This window comes from Rhamphochromis sp. 'chilingali' (genome assembly GCF_963969265.1).
Source record: "Rhamphochromis sp. 'chilingali' genome assembly, chromosome: 5".
NCBI lineage: Eukaryota > Metazoa > Chordata > Actinopteri > Cichliformes > Cichlidae > Rhamphochromis > Rhamphochromis sp. 'chilingali'.
The window spans coordinates 3,583,448-3,608,747 of record NC_137932.1 but is presented as its reverse complement, the minus strand read 5'-3'; the positions used below and the strand labels follow the sequence as shown (position 1 = coordinate 3,608,747).

Genomic DNA, 25,300 nt, shown 5'->3' with positions numbered 1-25,300 from the left:
TTCCGCTAACCTCTGATTGGTTGTGTTTGCAGTTTTCTCCTCTCTGTAGCGGCTCCAAGCGCTACCTGTCCTCCACTGGAGCTGATGGCACCATCTGCTTCTGGCAGTGGGATGCACGGACACTCAAGTTTGGGTGAGAAAAACACACGGTCTCACCTGCACAAACATTTCTCACACTTTGTGCATCAAGCATTTTGTCAGCACGTCATCGCAGCTCCTTTTCAGACACGGCATACATAACACAGTTGTCCTCATCAATCTGTAAGTGACAGCGTTCTGTCATTCAGATAAAGGTCACTTTTTGAGCTCATGCTCCTCACGGCCTCATTCAGTGAATTGCGCAGCCGCGATGTAGAAAGCCACGGTTTGGATGCGATATTTGGCACGAGATGACACGTAGTTTTCAGTGGAGTAAAAAGACTTATTTTTATTTTTAGAAGTTGATCTGAGCTTCCTGCATCTTCTTCCTTATTGTTACCTGCACTGGCTTGTTCCTGACGCTCATATTACCTCTCTGTGAACCTTGTCCCCATATTGTCTCTGCTACTCGATGCAGAGAGCCTGTGCTTCATTAATGGGTCTCTATATACTGGCCAGAAACCTGTGCACGCCCTTGGAAGTCAGTGCGGTGTAATCTTATTACGTAAATTCGACTGCTTGCAGTTTAGGCATGTGTTGCACTGAAATAATTACTCGGTCGCACACGGTCTTTTTGTTTTTTAAAAAGAGACATGAAGTTGATAAATTTTGACGAATGGAAAGGAGTGCATGTCTGAAAGAGGCTTATTTGTGTAAAAGTTTGATTGTATTGATCTTAAGTACACATGAATTTATAATTGTCTCTGTATTTAATGGCCAACTGGCCAGTTTTAGAAATGTTTAGGTGCAGTATGTAAAGCACGCCAAACTCAGCCAAGACATTTTCTATTAAAAACACATGGTGGTGGTTCTTTGTGTTAAATTGTGTTATAAATGATTTTGTTCTCGTGTGTGTGTTTGTGTGTGCGTCCAGTCAGAGGCCCAGTAAATTCACAGAGCGCTCTCGACCCGGCGTCCAGATGATCTGCTCCTCCTTCAGCGCAGGTGAACGCAGCTCGCTGTGGTTTTTTTATGCATGCTTCCAGAGCACTGACAGAGAAACAGAACAAGATGCTCACTCAGACTAACTGGAGAACAGCACACATTGTGCGTCACCACTTGTGTGGCTGCTGCTCCTTATCAGTAAATGTGGAATGACTGTGGTCTGTTTTTTGTGGGTATTTCTATTTTAAGGGTTAGAAATATTACTGGTTTGCAAAAGCACGCACATTTGCAAATAGTTAATGTATACCAATGTCCCCGAGGTAAACCAGTGAATGTGAAACAAATATTACCCTAATCTTTTTTCTTTCTTTCTATTAAAAATATATGCATCCAGGTGGTATGTTCCTCGCCACAGGAAGCACAGACCACATCATCAGGGTATACTACTTTGGCTCAGGCCAACCAGAAAAGATCTCTGAGCTTGAGTCCCATACGGTGAGTCAGCGTACTTATTTATTTATTATTTAGTTACTACAAAAACAGCTTTAATCCAAGCGCACTGTGTTGGCTTATTGAACAAGTTTACGATTTGAGCTAGTTCTCTGAGAATATTACTAAAAATGATCAAATCTGTAGCTGTAGATCTATAGCTATAGTTTTCTTACTGTTTGTGATATAGTTTTATTTTTTTCAGTGAAAGCTCCTCTTGATTTTTCAATTTGATTTATTTTAACAATAAAAGCAAAAAAACATGCTGGCTTCTGAAGTTTTCAGCCATATATCAACCTCCTCAGGAACATCTGAAGCAGACCTATAATAGTCTTCCTTATTTTCTGTCCTGTATATACTCTTCTAACCACAGATGCTTCAAATAACAAATACGACATGTGCACAAACAGTGCTCATTTTCAGACAGTTTTTTCCACTCTTGCCTGTGTATGATCTCAGCAAGAGTGGATATAGTTATTCCAGACATACTGCTCTGATCATGAGCACCAGCTGCTGTTCAGACCTTCAGTTTGTGAAGAGAGCCAAAGAGGAGGAATTGAGAGGATAAATAAAAAATTGGAATATCTATTTGGAAATGTGAAAAATACAAAGCTGCTCTTATAGTAGTCAATTTTAAAGGTGGATTTGAAATGATTTGTCACAAATATTGTTCTTGTCAATGAAACGTGGAATTGTAATTGAAAATGTCTGAGATGAACGAGTTATTTGACATTTTTTAATTTGCTGAAAATACAGTTTAACCCTAACTAAATAAGAAATAGGCTTGCGCTGACGTTTCTCTCTCATATTTTCCCACTTAGGACAAAGTTGACAGCATCCAGTTTTCACATTGCAGTGACAGGTGAGTTTACGCAGATTGCATTTCTATACGTGTGTGCGTGTGGTACATAGTTATTGCAGTTAATTTTTCTGCACCACTGTTGCGTTGTGAACCTCGCGGTGCTGTGATATAACTTGATGATGTCAGCAGCTTTGCTTAATGTCTAACACACACTCTTTGTGTGTGTCTCTCTCTCACAAACACACATTCAGACACACACTTGTGCTTGTGCGCGACATATTAAACTAGACGGAGTGCAGAAAAACAAGCTCAGCTGTAATTCCCCTGGGTTGCTGTAATCTAAGCAGGGAGGAAGGTGTAGACGGTGTATGCAAAGAGCCAGGGTGGTAGAGGTGGAGATCCGGGGGTACATGTATTTACTGTTGATGTGTGGAGACGGAGGGAACCATTTTACTGCAGGAAGCTGATCTCAAAGTAAGTGTTATATTTTCATTCACATAAATGTGTGCGCGCGCTTGTGTTGCAGGTTTGTGAGCGGCAGCAGGGACGGTACAGCTCGGATCTGGCAGCTTCACCCTCAGGGCTGGAAGAGCATTCTGCTGGACATGCAGACCAAATTACCCGGGTATGTGTCTCTGCACTGCCGTCAAGGCCTGGCCTTCCCATTAGTGCTTTTGTGCTTGGAATAAAGACCTTGTGAGCTGGGATCATCCTGGAGGTGATGATGTCAGTTTACATTTTAAAATAATCAATCACCTGCATTGAACGCTACAGTGTGTGATGAATTCTTCTCATGAAAAATGCAGAGTTTTGAAGTGTTTTACACGTGCTTTTATGTATTTAAAGTACAATGACCTACTGCATAATATAGAGAAGCTGCATTGTTAAGTTAAAGAAAAATCTCTTTCACACCTGTGGGATAAAGTGTGACATGGTGATTGATTACCTGACTGCTCCTAGACAGAGTATAGATTTATTCCCAGACGGTGCATGAGTAGAGTACACTGACAGACTGTTTATGTCTTTGTTGCCTGAACAAACGCAACAAACCTAATGCAGCAACGAGGTCAACTAAAACAAAACCTAAAAAAAGTCCTAAATGCCCACAACTTGGATAATACAAGAAGTTACTTGAAGTATTTAATAGAGTTAAATCTATAACCATTGCTCCTACAATCGGTCTGTAAAATAAAGAAAGTCTGGGTCAGGGAATTGCAGCAAAAAGTATTGGGATGTTTTGGATGTGTTGATTTTCACATCTTTCTTATGTAAACAGGAACAGCTGGGGTTGTGAATAATTATCTGAAGCTGCAGAAAGATAAGGTTTAACTGTCAGATTGGTCTGGCTCCTCATTAACGGTGTAAAAAGGGACTGAGGAAAATAGAATACATTCCTCAAAAGGAAAGGACAGTGGAGTTTTTTAAACTTAAAACTAATGTAGTTAGAAAAAGATGCGTTTCATTTTTTGTTGCGTCTACTTTTTTTGTTTTGTTTTTACAGTATTTTCATATTTGATACACAGTCATGGCCAAAACATTTGGCAGTAGCACAGAGTTTGTTTTTCATGCAGTATGCTGCTCAGTTTTTATTTAGATGATTTCTTCCATGTTTCTGTGATATGGTGAAGATGAACCTTTATTGGAAATGAATAAAAATTTGAATTTTGGAGTGATGCTGCTGCTAATACCTTTGGCAACGACTCTGTGTCTGATTTTTATGTGTAAACTAAACTAGAAAGACCTCAGTTAGTCCTGAACGGCATCACTGCTCTCCCCCTCAGGAAGTACAACCCTCCGCCGCTGGAAGACAAGGTGACCAAGCTGAAGGTTACCATGGTGGCATGGGATCGCCATGACAGCACAGTGATAACGGCGGCCAACAATCTGACGTTGAAAGTGTGGAACTCCATCACTGGAAATCTGGTCCATGTCCTGATGGTATGTGGTGACTTGACACTCGGACACAAACAAAGATGTGTATCATAATATCGTAGTTCAGTGTTGTGTGTTATTCTGTAACAGCTCAGATCACTGTTGACTGGACCACAACACACTGCCAGTTCACACTGTATACACATGCATGGCCCTCAGAGGTTAAACCCTCTTATTCACTTATCCACATGTTGATGTTATTACAAATTTTCACTTTTTCGGATGCTGTGAGTTAAAAAGCCCTGCAGACATACAGCCTATTAGCACATGAGTAGGGATGGGTATCGTTTAGGTTTTATCCGATACCGGTGCCAAACCGGTACTTTTGAAACGGTGCCGGTGCTTAAACGGTGCTCAAAGAATGTAGAACACACACATTGTCCAAAAACCTCTCATGTTCAGCTGTTTTTTTGTAAAAAGATAACAATGTTAGCCTTTTCTGCAGCTATAGGGGATTTATGGCATCACTCTTAGCTGGAAGCAGTGCTTAAACAATGGAAAAAACACAAACTTTATCCAAAAACCTCTCATGTTTAGCTGTTTTCCACTTTTTCTTTGGTCATTTTAGCCTTTTTGGCCAGGGTGAAGGGAACATCTGCCATCAAACAAGAAGACAGTCGCATGTAACTACGACGGTGTTTGCTAGTTCACCTTACATGCATTAATGTAATAACGTGGTTAGCCTACTCAACGTAAATTACACACGAACAACATTAAGCTCCTCACGCAGAGAAGAACGGCTGCTGCTGCATCATCATCCTCATCATTTCTGCTACACTGGCAGGGCTAGGGGCCAGGACTCTCCTCTTCTGGTTCTTGGGGGATGTTGCTAACTCCGGGTCCGATAATAGGCACCACACGCGCAGTAGATGTGCTCGGTGTGAGCTCTTGCAGCAAGCTATCAAATACGGTGCATTTCTCGGCTTTTAAAGAAACGCTATGCGTCGCCAGGTGTTTCATCAGATTCGAGGTGTTACCTCCTTTGCACAGTACCACCTTAAAGCACTTGTTGCAGGCTGCTGAGTTTGCATCTTTTGCTGTGAAGTACAGCCAGACTTTTGACCGCTTCGCCTTGGGCATTTTTAATCTGTAGCTCTGCTCTAAAAGAACGTACGTACCTGGGCCCGCTTGCAAAGGTAAAATGATTGGCTAGAATCCAAAGTGTATGACATCTCAGGAAAAAAAAGCACCGAAATGTGCGCTGCTTTTCGGTCTGGTTACTACCGTTTATGTCACCGGATACCGGTACCCATCCCTACACATGAGTGATATGGCTCAGCAGCTGCTGTGTAGGCTGTTTCCGGAATAAGTCATCCATGTTGTGTTGTGAATTTTTGATTTGCTGATGGAAAATGCTGTACGTTAGAACTAAATAATAAAATTACATACGATATAAATAAAAGCCAAATAAAAGAAAAAAGTAAAATAATTAATTAGTTAGTTAATAACTAATTTAATTCCAAGAGAAACTAAGTCTCACTACGGTCAAAAGCCAAGTAAGGCGGGGCTAGATTGTGATTGTTTAAAAACAAACATAAGAATATTAAGATGAACTCTAAAGGACATAGTGAGAGCAGCGACTGACTGACCCACGTAAAGTGAGTTAGAGTAGTCCAGACGGGAAGGAATAAAAGCATGGATCACTGTTTCCAAATGCTGCCTAGACAGAAAAGATTTCACTCTTGCCAGTCGCCTTAAATGATAACAGCTGGACAAAGGTCAGTAATAACAGATGTAAAATAAACTTCCAGGCATCCCAAATCAACAGACGAGGACTCACAGGGACCACTAGCACCAAACACCAACACCTCTGTTTTCTTTTCATTAAAATTTAAAATGTTTAAAGCCAACCAAGCTTTAATGTCACCCAGACATGTGGTTTTATGGAGATGCCATCCTTCTGCTTTAAGTTATTGTCTTCCTGTCAGTTAACAAACTAAACATTGTACTCAAGTAACTCTTCTGTATTACGGTGTTGCTGTTAGGGTCATCTTAGGCTGCTGCTGTTTCACTACTTAGCTCTTGGCCTTGTTTTCATCATTTTTACTTTATCTTTTGATCAGAAATCTAGTTGCTAACACGCTGTCAGAGTCTCCTTGGTGACGCAGTGATAAAACTGGAACATTTGATAGCTGCCTGAAAACAGTGTATATAAAAAGCAAACAAAAAACAGATGAATATGAATTTTTTACTTGTTAACTTAAAAAGCATGTGGGTTTGCACACTGACAGTGAGAGGATTGCAAAATATGCTCAGCTGTGTGTGGGCTTAAGCATAAAAAGTCAGGTTTGGCTGTTGCTTCTCTTTTCTTATTTCTTAATCTAATCCTAGATGTTCGTGTTGTTGGTCGACAGGGTCACGAGGATGAAGTGTTTGTTCTGGAGCCACATCCCTTTGATCCGAGAATCCTTTTCTCAGCGGGGCATGATGGGAATTGTATTGTGTGGGATCTAGCCAGAGGAGTGAAGATCCGCTCCTATTTCAACATGGTGAGCGTCTCGTCCACAGAACGTCTCCTCGCCCGCGTGTCATCGCCTTTCACTCGCTTCTGTTTCATTCACAAGTGTCCAGATCTCAATCCTCTCCCTGCACTTTTTTTAACTGTATTTTCTCTGTTTATCTGCATATATATGTGGTTTTATCAGGTATATTTCTGCTTCTCTTACACACATTCTTTTCCCATTCCCCTCCTCGTCTCACCCTTTATTTCACTTTCACCCGCTGTTGACCTTCTCCCAACTCTATACTTTCACTTTCTCGCTCTGCTTTCTTTACTGTTCTCACTTCCCTTCGTGCCTTCGTGGCTCTCTCATCAAAATGAATCACATATGCCACTCCACAAATTTATCCAGTGCTTTAATTATTGTAGTATTTCCTGCTTCCTGCTTCTATGGTAACCAAGGACGGCATTAACCACATTCCCAGAACATGTGACTCACATAGTGAGCTGGTCCTTTGGCCAAATCTTGGTGTTGGTCATAGACAGTGAATAGTGTTGCTTAACAACACAAAGTCTTTGTGCATGTGAAAAGGCCCAAGTTTCAGGCTGAAACCTGCTGTGAGACTTCTCCTGAAAAGCGTCCTCTTGTCAGGGTTTTTCCTAGCTTTGAATGGGTCTTTTGGTTGGAGGAACAACAATAGGGACGATAGATACATGGAAAGTAAAGTAGTAAGTCAAAAATGCCCAGCAGTAACATAAAAAACAATGCCTTGAAAAATAATTTTACTACAGCAGTGTAAGGAGGAAGCAGTTTTTTCATTGGGTCCGATCAAACTTTGAAAACCTCCCTGTGGACAGAAAAAAACACAAAAGAGGGTTGAAGAGTAAAGGTGAATGTAGAGTAAGATTAGCACAAGCAGAAAGGACACACAGGCAGGGAACTGCATAATCCTTAATTATCTTACACCGGGCCTTAGTGCACCCCCTCACTTCATCCTCTGCCTGCAACAAGCCCTGTTAACTCCCTCCTCCCTCTGCTTTTAAGATGCCTTGCTCTTAATTGGCTGCCCCTCTTAAGCAGAAAATGTGAACAGCAGGTGGGTGTGGCTTACTGTCAGAGCCGAGTGCCTGAGATGACCCTATTAGAGAGATCAGCTCTCATTGACTTTACACAGTGATGTAAATAACGTAGCTTTTAAAGCTGTCTGAACCCTGAAGATCGGTCCAGCCTCTGGAGAGTATGTTCATTTTTAAACTCGCTGCCTGCATATCACTGCATCACTGCGGGCTGGGATGGAGGTGATCAGATCGGGCACTGCTGAGGTGTTGTTGAATCCCAGGTTGCTGTTATAGGGGCCTTCACACAGTAATAACATTGTGATAACATGGTCAGCGAATCATCTGGTAGTCGTTTGGGCGCTGTGGGGTAGGGAGAGCTCCCTCTACATAAAGCTTGTGAGTGGGTGGAAGCATGAAATGGTCTAAAATCTCCTGGTACACATCTGTGGTGACTTTGGACTCGATAAAACAAATTTCACTGACCACTACCAGCACCAACAGAGGACACAGCCCACTCATAGCCCACAGAAACAAGGTCCCCTCTAAACCGCACGGCTTCAAAGTTGCTGTTGAGGCCCATACCTGCTGCACAGACTCTCTGAACGATGTCACTAGTGCAGGACGGCAGAGGCTGTTTACAGGATGCCCTGGTTTCACTTTTAAGCTTGAATTCTTTTGAATCGGTATTTCTATTGTAGCAAAATTATGGTGCTAATTTCCAACAACTCTGTCATCCAGCTGGGCAAAAACACATGCAAGGTGTATAAAACTGAGTAGTCTATGTGCTGTTTGAGTTTGGCATATTTCCATCTTGTAGTTGAATGGAGCCTTTGTGAGAATGAAGGAAAACCCGCAGATCAAACCAAAAGCAGCAGCTGGCTGACGGTCAGAGCAGTCAGGGGTTTCTTGCTGATTTCCTGTTGAAGAAGTTTTGCTTTCTGCAGGTGTCCTGTCGGTTTGCATAAACAGGCTACTGTTGTGCTACAAACTGTTTGATGTTTGTTCTTTGTGTGCATATTTCTTTCTGGACAATTCTGCTGGCTTGCTGACAAGACATTAATAGTGGGTTGTGCCCATGCAGTTCAAATAGCTACAGTGCAGTTTTAAGATTTCCCCTCCACTCTGTCTCACCCTTGATAGATTGAGGGCCAAGGGCACGGAGCGCTGTTCGACTGCAAATGCAGTCCAGATGGGCAGCACTTTGCAGCCACCGATTCCCACGGTCACCTGCTCATCTTTGGCTTCGGCTCCAGCAGCAAGTACGACAAGGTAAACTGACCTGCAATATTTATGCACATACACGACAACTCATCGCATGTTATTAGTAATAACAACAGCGCCGCACCCTCTCAACCTCAAAACTGTTTCAGATAGCAGATCAGATGTTCTTCCATACCGACTACCGGCCACTGATCCGGGATGCCAATAACTACGTGCTGGACGAACAAACTCAGCAAGCTCCACACCTAATGCCCCCTCCCTTCCTGGTGGATGTGGATGGGAATCCACATCCACCAAGATACCAGCGGCTGGTGCCCGGAAGGGAGGACTGCAGGGATGAGCAGCTGATTCCTCAGATGGGGGTCACTTCCTCAGGTATTCAGGCTGAAATAAGACCTCTTTCTTTGGAGTTCTGCTTATGCGCTTTAGATATTTGCCTGGAGGTGATGCTGTCTTCTGTCTTATCAGAGACCATCTGTCTGTGCTGTCATAGCCTGACAATAATCTTATCTGTCTTTAAATGAGCTCAATGTGAGGCTTTTATTGAAACTACAGTAGCAATGGCAATTAAGATTAGAGTTCATAAGGCTGTTGGCTGGGATATAAACAGAAGCAATCAGCAGTTAATGAAATGTGTTAGTAAGGCACAGCAGAGATAGTTAAGTTATTAGGCAGCAGTTGTATTCGTCATGGCTGTAACAATGGTTGGATTTAAGCTCATTTTTTAAAATTCTCTCTCTCTCACTTTTGCGCTATTCCTGGCAGGCCTGAATCAAGTGGTGAGTGAACAGGCGGTGGATGGTCCCAGTCCTCTGGACACCATGATTCAGAGGCTGCAGCAGGAACAGGACCAAAGACTGGGAACCAATGACATCTCTGCTGCTGCCTCAAACACCAGGTCCAGCAGAGGTAGGAGTCATGACATTAAAGCGATGCTGACTGTTTATTCTGATTCATTCCCCACCCAAATTTCTTTTGTTCTCATTTTCCTGGATTCCAGTCATTATTCACATCTATCCATAGCAGCACTAATATGTTGGAGCATCATCTTACACTTGAAGCAGACGTGTTTGCTGTGATTGATTAATTCGTAGAATTAACAGCACATGTATTACAGCCACTATTTATGTTTTCTCAGACCTTTAGGTTGACAACATGATTCGTGGATCGTGAAGAGAGTTTTTTTTATTACTATTCAATGAAATAATGCATAATTTGCAACAACTGCAATTATGTAAATAAGTGTCTCAGTGGAATTTTAAACAGGAAATGTAATAAACCCCCCCCTGATTCAAAGAGTTAGTGAATGCAGGGAACCTGTTTTCACAGAGCACACTGAGAGTAGGTAATGTGTGTTTGTGGGATATGATTTTTTATTTGGTCAATTAATTCTCAGAGTGATGAGTACAGAAGATCAGAACTATTTGTGTCCTCAGCTCTGGTGCTCCGTGGTAGCACATGAAAATAGAGTGTGAGCCAACTGCATTATGAAAGAACACTTTTTTTCCCTTTATAGATTCCATCAGTCGGTGGCTTAATAACTGATATCTGCATGTAAAGATGAAGACATCTGTAGACAAAGCTTGTCCCAGCTTCCATTTGTGGTGTTGGTTTTATTGACCAGTGACATCAGACATCATGGGTACATGCTGGTAAACGGCCAGTGTGGAGACAAAAAAAATGTTCAGTCTCAAAACCATCAGCTGAAGACAATTAAGCTTTTTACTAGCTGCATTAAATTTATTTGCATTCTTAAGCAGTGACTGGTCGTCTCAGCCTGTATATCTACTGGCTGCACCTGAGCCCCTGTGTTATGTCCCCAGAGTCAGCAGATTAGCTGATGGGCTCCTAAAATACTTAATAATCGACTCTCTACTATTTGAAGTCACATTTTAAAAAAGTATTTTTTAAACTCCTATTTCTTACCTATGCAAACCAATTGTGTTTGAGTCCTTGGTGATTAGTCGATTAATCACGGGAGATAAAATAAATGGAAAATTGTTCTTTTTTTAAAAAATAATTTAAATAAGAAAAACATGAACTTGAGCTTTAAACTTCTGGTTTTGGAAGAAAACTGCAGATAATTCTGTGGGTTTTATGTAATCAATGAGTTTCATTTATTTTTTAAAATTCAGAATCTCAGATTTAATTATTATTATTGATAATTCAAATAATTTCTAGTTACAGATTTTTCCAATTTATTTCTCATTACTTTCTCATTTTATATCAAAGTTTTCTACTGTGATGCACTGAAGTGTCCCATATGTCACACCTTAACAGAAGGTCTACTGGAAATAATTCTGAGATTTTGCTAGTGGGCTCATCATTTATTTAGTGCTGTGCAACAGTTCCCCAACAGTTTAAGTGAAACCCTATCTCTCCTCCCCCACCCCTCAGGATCTGTGGGATCTCCCACTGAGGTGCACTCCCCGCCCAACGTGGGTCTACGGCGCAGCGGGCAGATCGAGGGGGTCCGCCAGATGCACAGCAACGCCCCTCGCAGCCAAATGGCCACAGAGGGAGATCTGGTAGCCTGGAGCCGCAGGGTGCTGGTCCCTGAGCTCGAAGAAGCCTCTGTCAGGTAACTCCTGAAACAGATATGTACACAAACACGTTCTCACATTCTCTGGGGCACAGGATCTCCTAAATATGACGAACCTCGTGATCTGTGTGTGTGCAGGAGACAAGTGAACTGGCGTGAAGCTAAAGGAGAGGAAGAGATCAATATTTATCAGTCAGAAAGGAGAAGACGTACTCTCCACTCTCTCCCCAAGGAGAGCAGGGTGAGTTCATGAGCATAGCTGTTCGACTAGATTATGGCTGTTTTATTATGATTTTTTCTTTTAATTTTTTAATTTCTTAACCAGAAATGTCTCAAACGCAGGACTTTAGTTACACTCAGCTCCGTTCTTTGCTTTTCCAGGTTCATCCGACATCAGAGTGTGTGGTAGACGAAGCGAGGAGGAGCCAAGGTAACCATGGCTATCAAACCCGCGCTGCTATGGAGGAGACAAGTCGGCAGAGTGCTGAGGCTGCAGATGAGGATGATAGCACCTCAGAGGTACATATTCATACTGCATTGTTACGAATTTAGTGAATAGTTTTAAGTTTTGATGTTCTGAGGATTTTACATTTTATTATAATGATTTTTGTCTTTCTTTGTCTTTTTTTTGTCCATTTGCTTTTGTGTCCTAATTTAATTTTGTATGTGTTTTCAGGGAGAGGTGGAGGTACGGCAAATAAACGGGCACTCCTCAGAGGAGGAGAAGGATGAAGAGGAGAAGGAGCCCTGGCCAGATGAGCATAGTAGTTCGAGGTAAGAAACACCGAGCGCATCTCCAATTTATCACGTCACTCATCTCCCGACGATGCGTTCGCACACTAAATGCAAATCAGAACGCGGCACGAGCAGACGCCGCACATCTGTGTGTTTAATCTCGGCCCCGTGATGTATTTGCAGCGATTACTCCAGCGATTATTCGGACTGGACAGCCGATGCCGGGATCAACCTTGAACCGCCCAAGAAGAGCGTTAAAGTGAAGAAGAAAAGCAGCGGCTCAGAGGAGGACGGGGAGAAGAAGAGGGAGGGGAAGAAGGAAAGGAAGAAAGACAAAGCAGATAAAGATGGCGCATTACCAAAGAAGAAGAAGCCAAAGGAGAAGAGGAAGGTTTGTTATCAGTAATGAACTGCATTTTCCTTCTCCGAAGTTATTTGAAGCTGACGAATGAACTAACTTAATTCAGTCAGGTCTTTTGCTTCACGCCGGATTATAAGCAGTGTACGTGTCATATTTATTCTGCTGTGCGTCTTGCAGAGGACGCAGTTTCAGGAGCAAGGGCTAACTCTGGAGGAATGGCTTCCCTCTGCCTGGATCACAGACACGGTCCCCCGGAGATGTCCTTACATACCCCAGATGGGCGACGAGGTACACGCCGACCGCATCTTCACCACATGTCTGCTCACACCAAAACACAGGGTCATGTTTTACATGGCAACAAGGACTAAAGTCTGCATCACAAGTCAGAGACCTCATGTGGCATTAACGGTCATTACACCCATGAAAACAAAAGGGCACATCTCGAGCAGTTATGCCATGTCGTTGTAATTACATTGCAAACGCGCACCAAAGGAATTTACAAGTGCAGTTAAAGCCGTTAATTCTTTTGCATATGTGTGTGTGTGCAGGTGTACTACTTCAGACAGGGCCATGAAGCTTACGTGGAGATGGCCAAACAGAAAAAAATTTACAGCATCAATCCTAAGAAGCAGCCGTGGCACAAGATGGAGCTCCGGGTAAGAAACAGTTTGACAGTAAAATCCGAACCAAAGCAGCGTTTCTCTGAAAAGCGCTGCCTCTCTCCTAAATATGCAGTGAACCGCAGTTATATCCTGGCTTCACTGACATTTTGAAGGTGTCATATTTTCAGTGACATTTCTCTTTTAAGAATGTAGACATCCAAAGGTAAAAAGGCGAGCCCATGAGAAATTTTTAAAAAAGACGCTGTGGGCTTGCTGAGCTTTGGTCCGTGTGGGACATGGTCGTGTATGGAGGGGTTCACCCTGCTACCCCCTCCCACTGGGATGTGGATATTTGTTGGTGCGCGTGGCTGGATGTTCTGGCGTGGTCGTTGACCCACTTCCTTGGTGGTCCGCGATCTGCCGGGTGGTTCTTTGGCGCATGGAGCCCTGATCTCGGCTCACGCTAGTATGACTGGCCTCTAGTGGAGTCGGCTGCCTGCTGCCTCTGGTCATCTGGGACTCGCGCCCCTTGGCTTTGGGCGCCCCATCTAGGCCCTCCCTTCTTGTCCTGCAGGGATGGGGATTACCCAGTTTTCCCGGATCCATCTCTGTCTGCCTGAGCTCTTGAGGGCCATCATTGCAGCTTTCCACCCTCATTTTCAAGTACATTTGGTGACAAAAACACACAAACACACTCACACTTGACACTCTCTCTCTTTCTCTCTCACACTCTCACACACACACCACTAGAAGAGTGTTGATTTGTTACCCGTGTCATACTGTATACCCCATTGAATGTAATAACTGGAATAACATGAATAGAAATGAAGAAATAAACAGTTAAACCCTGAACAAGAAGATCCTATAGAGACTTTATAGAGCTGATCTTGGAAAAGCAAAATGTGTTTGGCACGACAGTCGCTCAGCTCCTATTTGTGATTGCAAAAGCTGCCAGACGGGACACGATTAAAACAAAATAAGGCAAATAAAAAAAAAAAAAAAATGACACTGTCCTCCTAGGAATACATAGCAGGACCCAGGGATTCACGCACATGTTAGTGTAATCATTAACTGCTGTTTTGTTGCAATGCAAAATTCGACAGGATTTTTGCTGCAAACCTTTCACCGGTGTGGCTTCTTTATCTCCGCCACACGTCTGGTTTCACACTCCTAGTTTAATCTTATTTTTTCTTTCCTAAAAACGTCTCTCTACCGAAAGACAAATGTCTACCGAGCATAAAAAAAAGGTTATGAAACTGCATATGGAGCTGTCTACGGAAGAATGAAAAAAAGCCACCAACTTCAGACACTTTAACACTTGAGAGCAACAGTTTATAGGATTGCATTTTATATTTGGTATACATTTCATTTTTTTTCTGTCCTTCTGCGTGAGGAAGCTGAAATAGCAATTCCTGTGCAGACAGCAGAACATAATGCATTGCGGGCACAGTGTGCTTCCTTGTGAATGTGCTGCTTGTAGTGTATGAAATGCAGCGTTTTCTTCTACGACGTCTTTTTATTTTCTCTTAGTATTTTGTACAGCCAGACTTCTATCTTTAAGTTTCACTTTTTCTCAGCTGGAAACAAACCTGCACCCTACACACAAACAAAAAAAACCACCAAACCCTTGACTTGGGGCTTTCCTGTAGGAAAGAACAAGAAATAACTGAAAGAGGAATCATTAATCGAGACTTTCAGGATGGTTTGCTTAATTTTTTTGTCTTGAGAACTCAAACATGCTCGTTATGTCTTTTTTGTGGCATTTAGGAGCAGGAGTTGATGAAGATAGTTGGCATCAAGTATGAGGTGGGTTTGCCCACGCTGTGCTGCCTGAAGTTGGCGTTTCTGGACCCAGACACTGGAAAATTAACCGGGGGATCTTTCTCTATGAAGTAAGTGTCTCTCTCTGCCTCCACATAAGAGTACAGGGTTTTTCCTGACTCATATCTGGCCTCTGACTACAAGTCAGAATGCAACTCTGTTATCTTACTTAGTTACCCTAACAATAGGGTTTGGTACCTTTCACGTTTGAAACAATGCTGGTACCAGAGCCGGTGTTTGGGGAATTTGGGACTGTTTCCCAGTTATACCTTTTTCCAGTACAGCTTTTTGTAAAATAATACATAAAACATTTTTATCCAGCTACCTAATTATCTGAAGAAGATGTAGGGTCCCGACCATCATCCGTGGGTTCAGTGGCTCATATGTTGGCAACAGACCTCTGGTGTATTTGGCTTTCAAGATGTCAAACACTCCACAGCTTTTAGATGTATTCTTGAGTCTGACAAGGTGCTTCCCCAGATTAGATGTGTTGTCACGGCCAGCTTTGTGTCGCCTGCTTTGCGTTTTGAAAAGCGTAGCCCCACCCAAGGCTGCTTTTTGCACACCGCTGCTGCCATTGGCCTGTGTGATTGTTGACACATAACTGAATTAACGGCACATGGTCTCACTCGCTCTTCATCTTCCTTTCGTCCAGATGTGTTCTAATACCCGAATTTGGCACCAGCTGATTGCATGCAAATCAGTACTCGGCAGTACTAATTTGGTTGATACTTTTAAGAAGTAGAAAAGTTCATTTCTGAGTTGAGAAACAAAAATGTGTGTGCTGTTTTATAAATACTGATAGTTTTTCTTTGGCTCTGGCTAAAATCATCTGTGGAATAACTGCTGTTGTAAAAGAGTTTAAACAGACTGCAATACATGCCAAACATTTATCAGCTTTTAAGATGAGCCGACGTCATTACTCTTTCTAAAACACTACGGGACTCTTGTCTTATATCATGTTATATGGTCTCTCTTCAACTTTGCAACATGGCAGTTATAAAACTCACATTTCAGCAAGGTTTCATATCTTTACACAAGACAAGAGGTTATTGATAAAAACACTGACTGCAGTAATATTTCCTGACAGCAGATAGCATATACTTTATGCATACAGAAGTGAACCGCTACTACAAATCTCTTGACTACTTGCAGGTACCACGACATGCCTGATGTAATCGACTTCTTGGTGTTGCGGCAGCAGTTTGACAACGCCAGAAAAAGGCAGTGGCGCATAGGTCAGTTTTACCTTTGCAGTGCGACTTCACTCAAATATAAATGATATCGTATATGACATTCATTTTCTTTTTTGCAGAGTTCTCTGTAGTAATGTGATGTCTCCATAGGTGACAGGTTTCGGTCAGTGATCGATGATGCCTGGTGGTTTGGAACCATTGAGAGCCAGGAGCCCTACCAGTCCCAGTATCCTGACAGCTTGTTCCAGTGCTACAATGTCTGGTATGACCACAGCTTGGATTTGCTCTATTCTCAGCAGGGTTGCACTTCTTTTTGGCATGACAGCAAATCCGTTGCATTCGCATTAGGTAGGACCGTCTTGCATCGGCAAGACTGCAAGACGGTCTATATAAGAACAAAAATGTGCACAGGCAGAGATGCATACAGAAACAAAGAAATTAGATCAAAGGGATGACGCAAACAAGACCAACATGAATCACATTCAGAAGAACTCGCTGGTGATGGTGAGGAAAAGGAAGTAAAGAGGAGCAAAGTGTCACATTGACTGTCATCAGATTCAAAGGTGATGATGACAGTCACTACATACTTGACGTGTTTTTCCTCTGAATGCCAGAAATATCTCTGAGACGCTGAAACAGTAGGTTAGAAAGCCAAAGTATAGATGATGTAATCACCACCAGACAGTTTCTACTAGACTCCACTACAGTCATGTACAACAATGGCATACGATAACGTAGACGAGGCATACTTGATAGAGCTAGTGCCACCTCTTAGTGACACCATGAAACTTCCCCCAAAAATGGCACGCTATGAGTCAGAGAAATTTCAACCAGGATTTTTTTTTTTTGGTCTTCTTTGTTTTCTTTGATGTTGGCTGTTACAAAAGTGTGAAACCCTCCAATCAGTTCCCACTTTGTCTACTGTCCAGTTGGTCTCCTGGTACAAAAAGATAATAGTGAATACTATTATTTAACGATTTCAGGTTCTTACATCCTGAAACACCAACAGAATATTTGTCATTAAAATATTCCCATTAACACTTAACAGGAATTTACTTGCTTGGACAAACTCGGACAGATAGCTGCTTGTGATTATGCTGCATCTCCCTCACTATTGCACGAAACACCTCGTGGCTTGGAAAAAATACCTTTTGCATTGCTGTGACTTTACAGTTTGAACCACTGATACATATATTGTATGTTTACTGAGCGCTTCATTATTTGAAACCTTGTTAAAGAATGAAGCGGTATGCTCAATACTACATGCCGACTTTGTAAAATACAAAAGAACTAACAAAATACTAAGATTACAATGTGATGATGATGATGATGATGATGATGATGATTATAATCCAACCCTGTTTCCCATCCAGCTGGGATAATGGAGACACAGAGAAGATGAGTCCTTGGGATATGGAACCCATCCCCGATGATGGTAGGAATCTGAAATGCGGTGCTCATCTGAAAAACAACAAAGAACTCATTCCTTCAGTTTTAACAGCTTACAGTTGTGACAGTTTTGTCCTTATGTCTTTGCAGCCACGTTTCCGGATGAGCTGGGCCAGAGTGTTCCGCTCATCGAGGAGGAGCAGAAGGAGCTGCTGTACGTTCCCCTGGACGGTGAATGGGGCTGCCGCACACGCGCCGAGGAGTGCGAACGCATCATCAAAGCCATCGACCAGCTCTGCACGCTCGGTATGATGTCACGAAGCGCCCGTTAACATTAGCCACGTAAGCGGTGATATGAAGTTCCGCCATGAGGGCGCATTTCTTGTAAGGTAGCAGCTGGATGACTCTTCCCAGTGTGAGTCACCACTCTTAGCCCATGAGTCAGATGAACCAGCCAGGGGCCAGGATCATATGGTCGAAAGAGTAAGCTGCTAACACAGTGAACTAAATGTTAAGGTGCTTTCATGAATTCCCGTTAAGTGATGTAATGACACATTAGGAACAGACTGAAGGCCTGCTAGTGGAAGAAAGATGGTGTGATGGCTCCCTCTAGTGACAGTTTGGGGATTAGACACAGATTCACACACAAGCTCTCACTGCACAGCACGCTTGGCCTCAGATTTACTTAGCAGGGCAAATTGGTGTGATGCTGAAGCTGCAAGTATGTGGGAGTGGCAGGTTATATGGCTAATTTATGAACACACAGTCAGCCAGCTATATTGATTATAACATATCTATATAAGTCTGTATTCATGTCTTCCTTAACCCTTTAAGACCGACCATAGAACCAAGTGCGCCAGAGCTTATATTATATTTTTACATGCTGTGGAGCCATTTTTGGGAGCATTTCAAGTTGATATACATCAATACAACCATTATAGCCCAAATTTTAATAATATGTCTGCATTAAGTGCATAGTAATTACATAAATTGCAAAAACGTGCAATAAACTACAAAAAAATTGAAAATTGTTTTTGTTTTTTTAACATATATTTCTAGTTAGAGAAATTTAAGAAGCTTATCCCTCAAAACTGTAAATACAAAAAAGTTGCACAAAATAGTTTACCACCACAGGAAATTTATTTTAAGTGTCTTCATAGTTTTATTTTTGAAATACACCAATTTTTATATACTGCAGGAAAAAACGAAAATAAATCTTACAATGCAAATTTGCAAAAAAAACAGCATGTGCATCAAAATAAACTATTTCCAGCAGTGCAATATGAGTCCTAAGCATCCCAGAAACGACACAGAAAGTCATAAAGTCAAACATAACTTTTAAAAACACCAGTATAGGCTCATAAAGCCCTGATGGTAAGCCCGCTCCGACCGGCTTTAAAGAGTTAATCGGTGTGCAAATTTAAACGAAACTTTGCACGAACATCGTTTCACAAACAACGATTATTAACATCTATATGTTTAAAAAAAAATCTAAGTCTGTCCCAATTCTTTTGATTTTCATTCATATTACATTTATTGAAATGCAATGTTACATTCTCCATTTGTGTTTGTGTCACGTGTCACATTCAATATACGTATGTACGTATGTAAGACTTGGTACTTTTAAATAATGACCAATGCAATCTACCAAAAGCAGCGCAAATTTGCATGTCAACTGGTTTTGATATGAGGGCAATGGACTGTGTTAGAAACGAGCGGGCTCCGAGGGGTCTTGGAAGTCGAGGGAGTCGTTCTCAGAGTAAATCAAAGAGCTTGGGTTGTGTTCAGGATTCATCCAGAGCAGGGCTGCTTTATAAAGAATGATTCCACCATATAAACCTGTGCAGTCAAATCATTAACATGGGGATCAGCAGGGATCAGGTTCCAATCATGTTAATGAACTTGCTGCAGCTGCACCACATCTATAAATGGTCACGTTGCTCTTTTTTGCTGTAAGAATACACACATTACTACCGTATTTCCCGGACTACAAAGCGCACCTAAATATTAGCCGCACAAGCTAAAATCAGGGGAAAATCCTGTTTTGTACATACATTAGCCGCACCTGACCAAAAGCCGCAGGTGTTTCAATGTTGACTTATCATATGTAAGAGAATATGCACAAAGGGAATTGTCAGGAAAGAGATGGCTGTTTGGAGACATCACTTTTATTAATATTTTGAAAAACAAGTTATGGGTACATATTTGCACATGTAGTACATAACAATAACCTACAGCACACCAGAACAATAGATTCGGCCTACCTTTTAGGCTCAGGTGCAGTGACACAGCTTTAACAAGAAGAAAAGTCAGTCATTCACCACCATCTTTCTCTTCTTCCTACGCACTAAAACCACCAAAGTCCTCTTCTCCAGTGTCGGATACAAACAGGCTCAGGATGGCTTCGTCATCCACTCTTCTTCTCTCCTTCGTTGTCACTTTCAAAACCAAAGAAATCCTCATTGTCAGTGTCAGAGTCGAACACCCTCAGAAGGGCCGTGGCGGTGTCCTCCTCTCCATCATGCAGCAGTCCAGCCCTTCAAAATCCGTTGGTGATCGTGGATGTTTTCACACTTTTCCACGCTGTCAGAATCCACCGGTGGAGTTGGGCATAACTTGCTTTTTGGGCATAACTTGCAAGTTTATCGCCGCTCATCATCCACGACTCCCGCTGAACGCGTAGCGCTACTTTGAAGTTTGTTTTTCGCGCTACTTCGTACGGCACTACGTTGCCTGGCGGACGGACATGTGACTAACATACCACTCTTGAACCCCGATCCTTCCGCCAGGCAACTTAGTGCCGTACAACAGCGGAACACACAAAACAAATCGTCTTACGATATGACAAAAATCACGGACAATCCATAGAAAAGCCGCACCTGACTAAAAGCCGCAGGGTTCAAAGCTTGTGCAAAAAGTAGCGGCTTATAGCCCGACATTTACGGTACTCACTACTACACACATACTAACACTAAACATCGTTGTACTACTAGACATTTCAAAGTTTTCTATAACTGATCCTATTGTAGAGCGATAAAAAAAGTAAAATGCATAAAAATAACGTATCGTGTTGCAGAGCTCCATGTGCGCGCTGAGTAAAATGAGCAAAGATGCAGGTGCTCTCGTGCTCTCTGCAGTTTTCCTTATGAACCGATCTCTGTGTAGAAATGTACCTAAAAACTAGGGGTGCAACGATACACAAAATTCACGGTTCGGTTCGATACTTTGGTGTCACGGTTCGATATTTTTTCGATACAAAAAAATGTTCATGCCTTTTTAATTTGTCATTTATTAAAATTATAAATATATATTTTAACTCAAAAGTACAGTTTTTAAATTTAATGTTGCTGAAACAAAAGTAATTAAAAAAATAAATATATCTCAGGGCTCTCAAAATTTCAAAATCCCTGGTAGCCCTTCGGGCAGGGACTCTTCAGTTTTTGGTAGCCCAAAATAAATGTAAGTAGCCCGAATAAAAAAGAGCAATTTTTTGATTGATGTTTTGTTTCCTGTTTTGTTTCCTTTACAATATTATACATTAAAGTATAATATTGTAAAGGAAACAAAACATTAATCAAAAAATTGTTGAAAAACAAATTACAACATTGTATAAAAATTACAATCATCAACTCAAATACTTGATTCTAATTGAACAGAAATTTCTATGAACTTGTAAGAACTGTGTAGGACATGAATCAGTCTGTGTCAGATCCTGAATTTGAAATTTCCACTGAAGTCACAGGTAAGAGACAAGTGGAACCAAGATCGAGGCCATTTGCTTTTTGAAGTTTGCAAAGACTGCTAAATTTTGCCAGTGTTAGTTCACTCTTTGCAACATAGTACGCTGTTCTAAACAGATTTTTCAGGTTTATTTTTAGTATGTTATTTGCAATTGGTGTTTGTTCTGGGAAAGATATTGCAGACTGAGCAATAATGCATTTCTTGCATTTCTCATGGGTTCTAATGGGGGCCTTTCTTAAAATGACTGGTCCCAGTAACAAAGACGCTTGTCGACTCAGAAATCGAGAGAAAACCAACAATACACCCGGCAGAACATTATGTTATTTACACGGGTGCACATAAGTGGTCCGCATGTGCGCATTCGCTGTCAAAATAAAAGACGCGCACCAGATAAGAAGTTGCAACGCGCGTTTGCGTCCATATAAAAGGCTGTTTTTGTCCACTAGAGTGGGATTTTCACGGCACATTCCGCACCACATCTCTGTGCGTTCATCATTTGTCTGAAGCCAGCTCACCTCCTGCAACCACTTTTCCGAGAATACGCGCTTCTTTTGTGGTTCGGACTCCTTCTGACATTTCTTTGGAGGTGGAGGAACACCAAAGTAATTGCTTAAAGGAGCTTCTTCGACATCTTTAAGAGTTTTAAACAAATGTCTGTCCTCCTCCAGAAAATCTTATGCATGCAAACACGCGTTGCAACTTCATATCTTGTGCGCGTTTTTTTTTTTTTTCACAGCGAATGCCCACCTGCGGACCACTTATGTGCAGCCCTGGTTATTTAGCTCGTCATATTGCAGCCACAGAAATTCTTTTGTCCATGAAACCATAAAGCTGCACTTTCTTTTTGCCTTATAGTCTGATTTGTCATAACTTCTTCACCCTGACCTGTCTTATTTGGCTCAGCAGAACTAAAATATATATCCTGCTGCTTTTACACACACACACACACACACACACACACACACACACACACACACACACACACACACACACACACACACATAACGGTCAGCGATTCTCTGCGCGATCAACCTCTCATATGTTTAAGCTTGCTGCGGGAGATTTCACTCGTCATGTTTGCGTAGTAAGCTAACGATTGATAAGACGATGTCAGAGGAATTGGTGCGCAAATTATCATCACTCACCAATCAGTACTGTCGCTCTCTATACACAGTTCGCGCGATTGCAAAGTGAAAGCAAAAAACAAGCGCAAATTCAAACGCGATTTCAATATGTCACATATTGACAGTGGCTCACCGATGCCAATGACCTAATTACCCAGCTACATTTCTGAAAGAATGCAAAAGCATTGACATATATTTTTCCTTCCTACAATAGCCCGACAATAGCTCGCGAGCCCCGGGGCGTCGGGCTAGCGATTTTGCAAGCCCTGTGTTACAGGCATGGCCCTTTAAGGATGAAGCCTGATGGGAAATGTATTCGGGATGTGTGTAGCGGGACTGCCTGGTGTGTGTGAAGAGAGAGAGCGGAGAAGGGGAAAAAGTAACGGTTAGCTACAGAAGAGACGAAAAGAAAATAAATAAAAGGAATATAATAACTCCCTCGACAGCCAGAGTTGTGTCGGCGATGCTCGGTGTGAGTAAACTGTTTCAGCCCACTGTACGCGGTGTTCGTGCCTTAGAGAAGAAATAAAGTTCGGTGAAGCAGTTTCCTACGCCTCCTTCGATCTTTTTGCTAGCGGAGTTGACCTGTATAGTAAGCTGTTTCCGGCTACGAGTCAGTTACGGAACCTTCAAGTAACTGCCAGAGGTTTCCTTACTACGGTTCGGGGCCGCGGATCTGGCGCGGTAACACCTGTATCTGATTGAGGAATCACTCATCTTTGGAAAAGAGAGTTTATTACAGAGAAATGGCTCTTTCCAAAATAAAAGCTATACTATACGCTTCTTCTGGGCTATATTCTCGGCAGCATATTGTAGCGGGTCAGGGCTGTTCGGGGTTCGGTTTGTACAGTTATGTTTTGTTTATGTTGCCATAGTGACGGGTGACGCCTTCTCGCTGCGACGGTGTGTCCTTCCGGGGTCAGAGGGCGCCCTGTGTGTTGTTGTTGCTGTGCGGTTGCCGCGCTGAGCAGTTAGCTAGCGGCAGTGTTCTTCTGCAGATGTCAATAAACGGCTGTGCTCCCTGGCTAGCTCACGGGAAGCAAGACCAAACGATACCTCCGTCTCCTCCTTGTCTGAGCTCGCCACATTGGTGTCAGAAGTGGGATGATGGTGGCACCCCATGTTCTGACCCGAGTGACCGTGACCGGCCGGTGCGCCAAAAGAAGGCACCTGGACATTTGCATGACTTTGTGTGGGGTAATGGGGTCGTCGGGGACGACTGACCCCTTAGGTGGGGGCTATGTAGCGGGTCAGGGCTGTTCGGGGTTCTGTTTGTACAGTTATGTTTTGTTTATGTTGCCATAGTGACGGGTGACGCCCTCTCGCTGCGACGGTGTGTCCTTCCGGGGTCAGAGGGCGCCCTGTGTGGTGTTGTTGTTGTTGTTGCTGTGCTGTTGCCGCGCTGAGCAGTTAGCTAGCGGCAGTGTTCTTCTGCAGATGTCAATAAACGGCTGTGCTCCCTGGCTAGCTCACGGGAAGCAAGACCAAACGACACCTCCGTCTCCTCGTTGTCTGAGCTCGCCACATTGGTGTCAGAAGTGGGATGATGGTGGCACCCCATGTTCTGACCCGAGTAACTTTTCCCCCGCTGGTCGTGATCGGCCGGCGCGCCAAAAGAAGGCACCTGGACATTTGCAGGACTTTGTGTGGGGTAATGGGGTCGTCGGGGACGACTGACCCCTTAGGTGGGGGCTATGTAGCGGGTCAGGGCTGTTCGGGGTTCGGTTTGTACAGTTATGTTTTGTTTATGTTGCCATAGTGACGGGTGACGCCTTCTCGCTGCGACGGTGTGTCCTTCCGGAGTCAGAGGGCGCTCTGTGTGTTGTTGTTGCTGTGCGGTTGCCGCGCTGAGCAGTTAGCTAGCGGCAGTGTTCTTCTGCAGATGTCAATAAACGGCTGTGCTCCCTGGCTAGCTCACGGGAACATATCAGGTCCCCATAAGGAGAATCATGTGCTAACGGCTGTCTAAATGACTCGGGTAAAGTTTGTAGCATGCATGCTTGTTGTTTTTGTCTGCTTCCACTTGTCTTTGCACCAGGATGATGTCGGGGTAAATGTGCAGTCATATTCGTTGTGTTCCCACTAGTGCTGTCAGCGTTAATCTCGTTGAAATGACGTTAACGCCACAACACGGCAAATCTCCGTTAACGAGCTACCCCTGCGTGGGGCTAGACGGCCAACACGTTGACGAGCTAACTGCGCTAACACACTAGTTCCCACCCATGTAATTGAGCATTGCGTGGCACATCCAACATACTGTTTTACTTTAGTCCATGACGCGCTTACCGTCAGGGTCATACGTCACATGAAAACCAAAATAATTCCAAATGCCAGATCTGAATGAGGGTGGGGGAGGTTCAATTTGCCATGTTGCAAGGAGAGTTTAACTTCTGTCTCGCTAGCTTGCCCTGCGCTCTTCCTTCTGATGATGCTGTCTGTGTTGAACGCTCAGTGGATCTGCGCTCGACAGTGCAGCCTAGGCGGAGTAGTCGAACGCAGATTCACTGAGCGCTCAACACAGACAGCATCGTCAGAAGGAAAGTTGATAAAATAAATTACAAATGTTGTATTGTTCGATACATATGCGTACCGAACCGAAAGCACTGTATCGAACGGTTCAATATCAATACGAGTATCGTTGCACCCCTACTAAAAACCTGAAACACTGCACATCACTCTAGTCACTGTAAAAACTAACTGTGCTGACTGTGATATGTCCAAGGTTTGTCTGTTGTATTTTGCCTTTGCTCCTAGCTACAATGCTCCACACTAAGTTATCCTAAGTTCTGCTCTGTTTCATCAAAAATACCAGTATCAGCATTC

The 25,300-nt window shown here is 42.8% G+C and overlaps 1 protein-coding gene across 1 annotated transcript in view; it reads left to right on the top strand.

The window, feature by feature from the left end:
- Window positions 1-25,300, top strand: part of phip (PHIP subunit of CUL4-Ring ligase complex) — a 42,819-nt gene that overhangs the window by 9,516 nt on the left and 8,003 nt on the right. Inside the window, 22 exon segments of the mRNA XM_080883840.1 lie at window positions 33-133; window positions 1,013-1,083; window positions 1,418-1,518; window positions 2,334-2,374; window positions 2,841-2,939; window positions 4,096-4,252; window positions 6,601-6,735; window positions 8,886-9,014; window positions 9,116-9,341; window positions 9,732-9,875; window positions 11,364-11,547; window positions 11,647-11,749; window positions 11,890-12,027; window positions 12,185-12,282; window positions 12,427-12,634; window positions 12,782-12,892; window positions 13,153-13,260; window positions 14,974-15,098; window positions 16,183-16,265; window positions 16,374-16,485; window positions 17,597-17,658; window positions 17,763-17,918. Coding sequence (XP_080739966.1) covers window positions 33-133; window positions 1,013-1,083; window positions 1,418-1,518; window positions 2,334-2,374; window positions 2,841-2,939; window positions 4,096-4,252; window positions 6,601-6,735; window positions 8,886-9,014; window positions 9,116-9,341; window positions 9,732-9,875; window positions 11,364-11,547; window positions 11,647-11,749; window positions 11,890-12,027; window positions 12,185-12,282; window positions 12,427-12,634; window positions 12,782-12,892; window positions 13,153-13,260; window positions 14,974-15,098; window positions 16,183-16,265; window positions 16,374-16,485; window positions 17,597-17,658; window positions 17,763-17,918 — 2,692 coding nt within the window.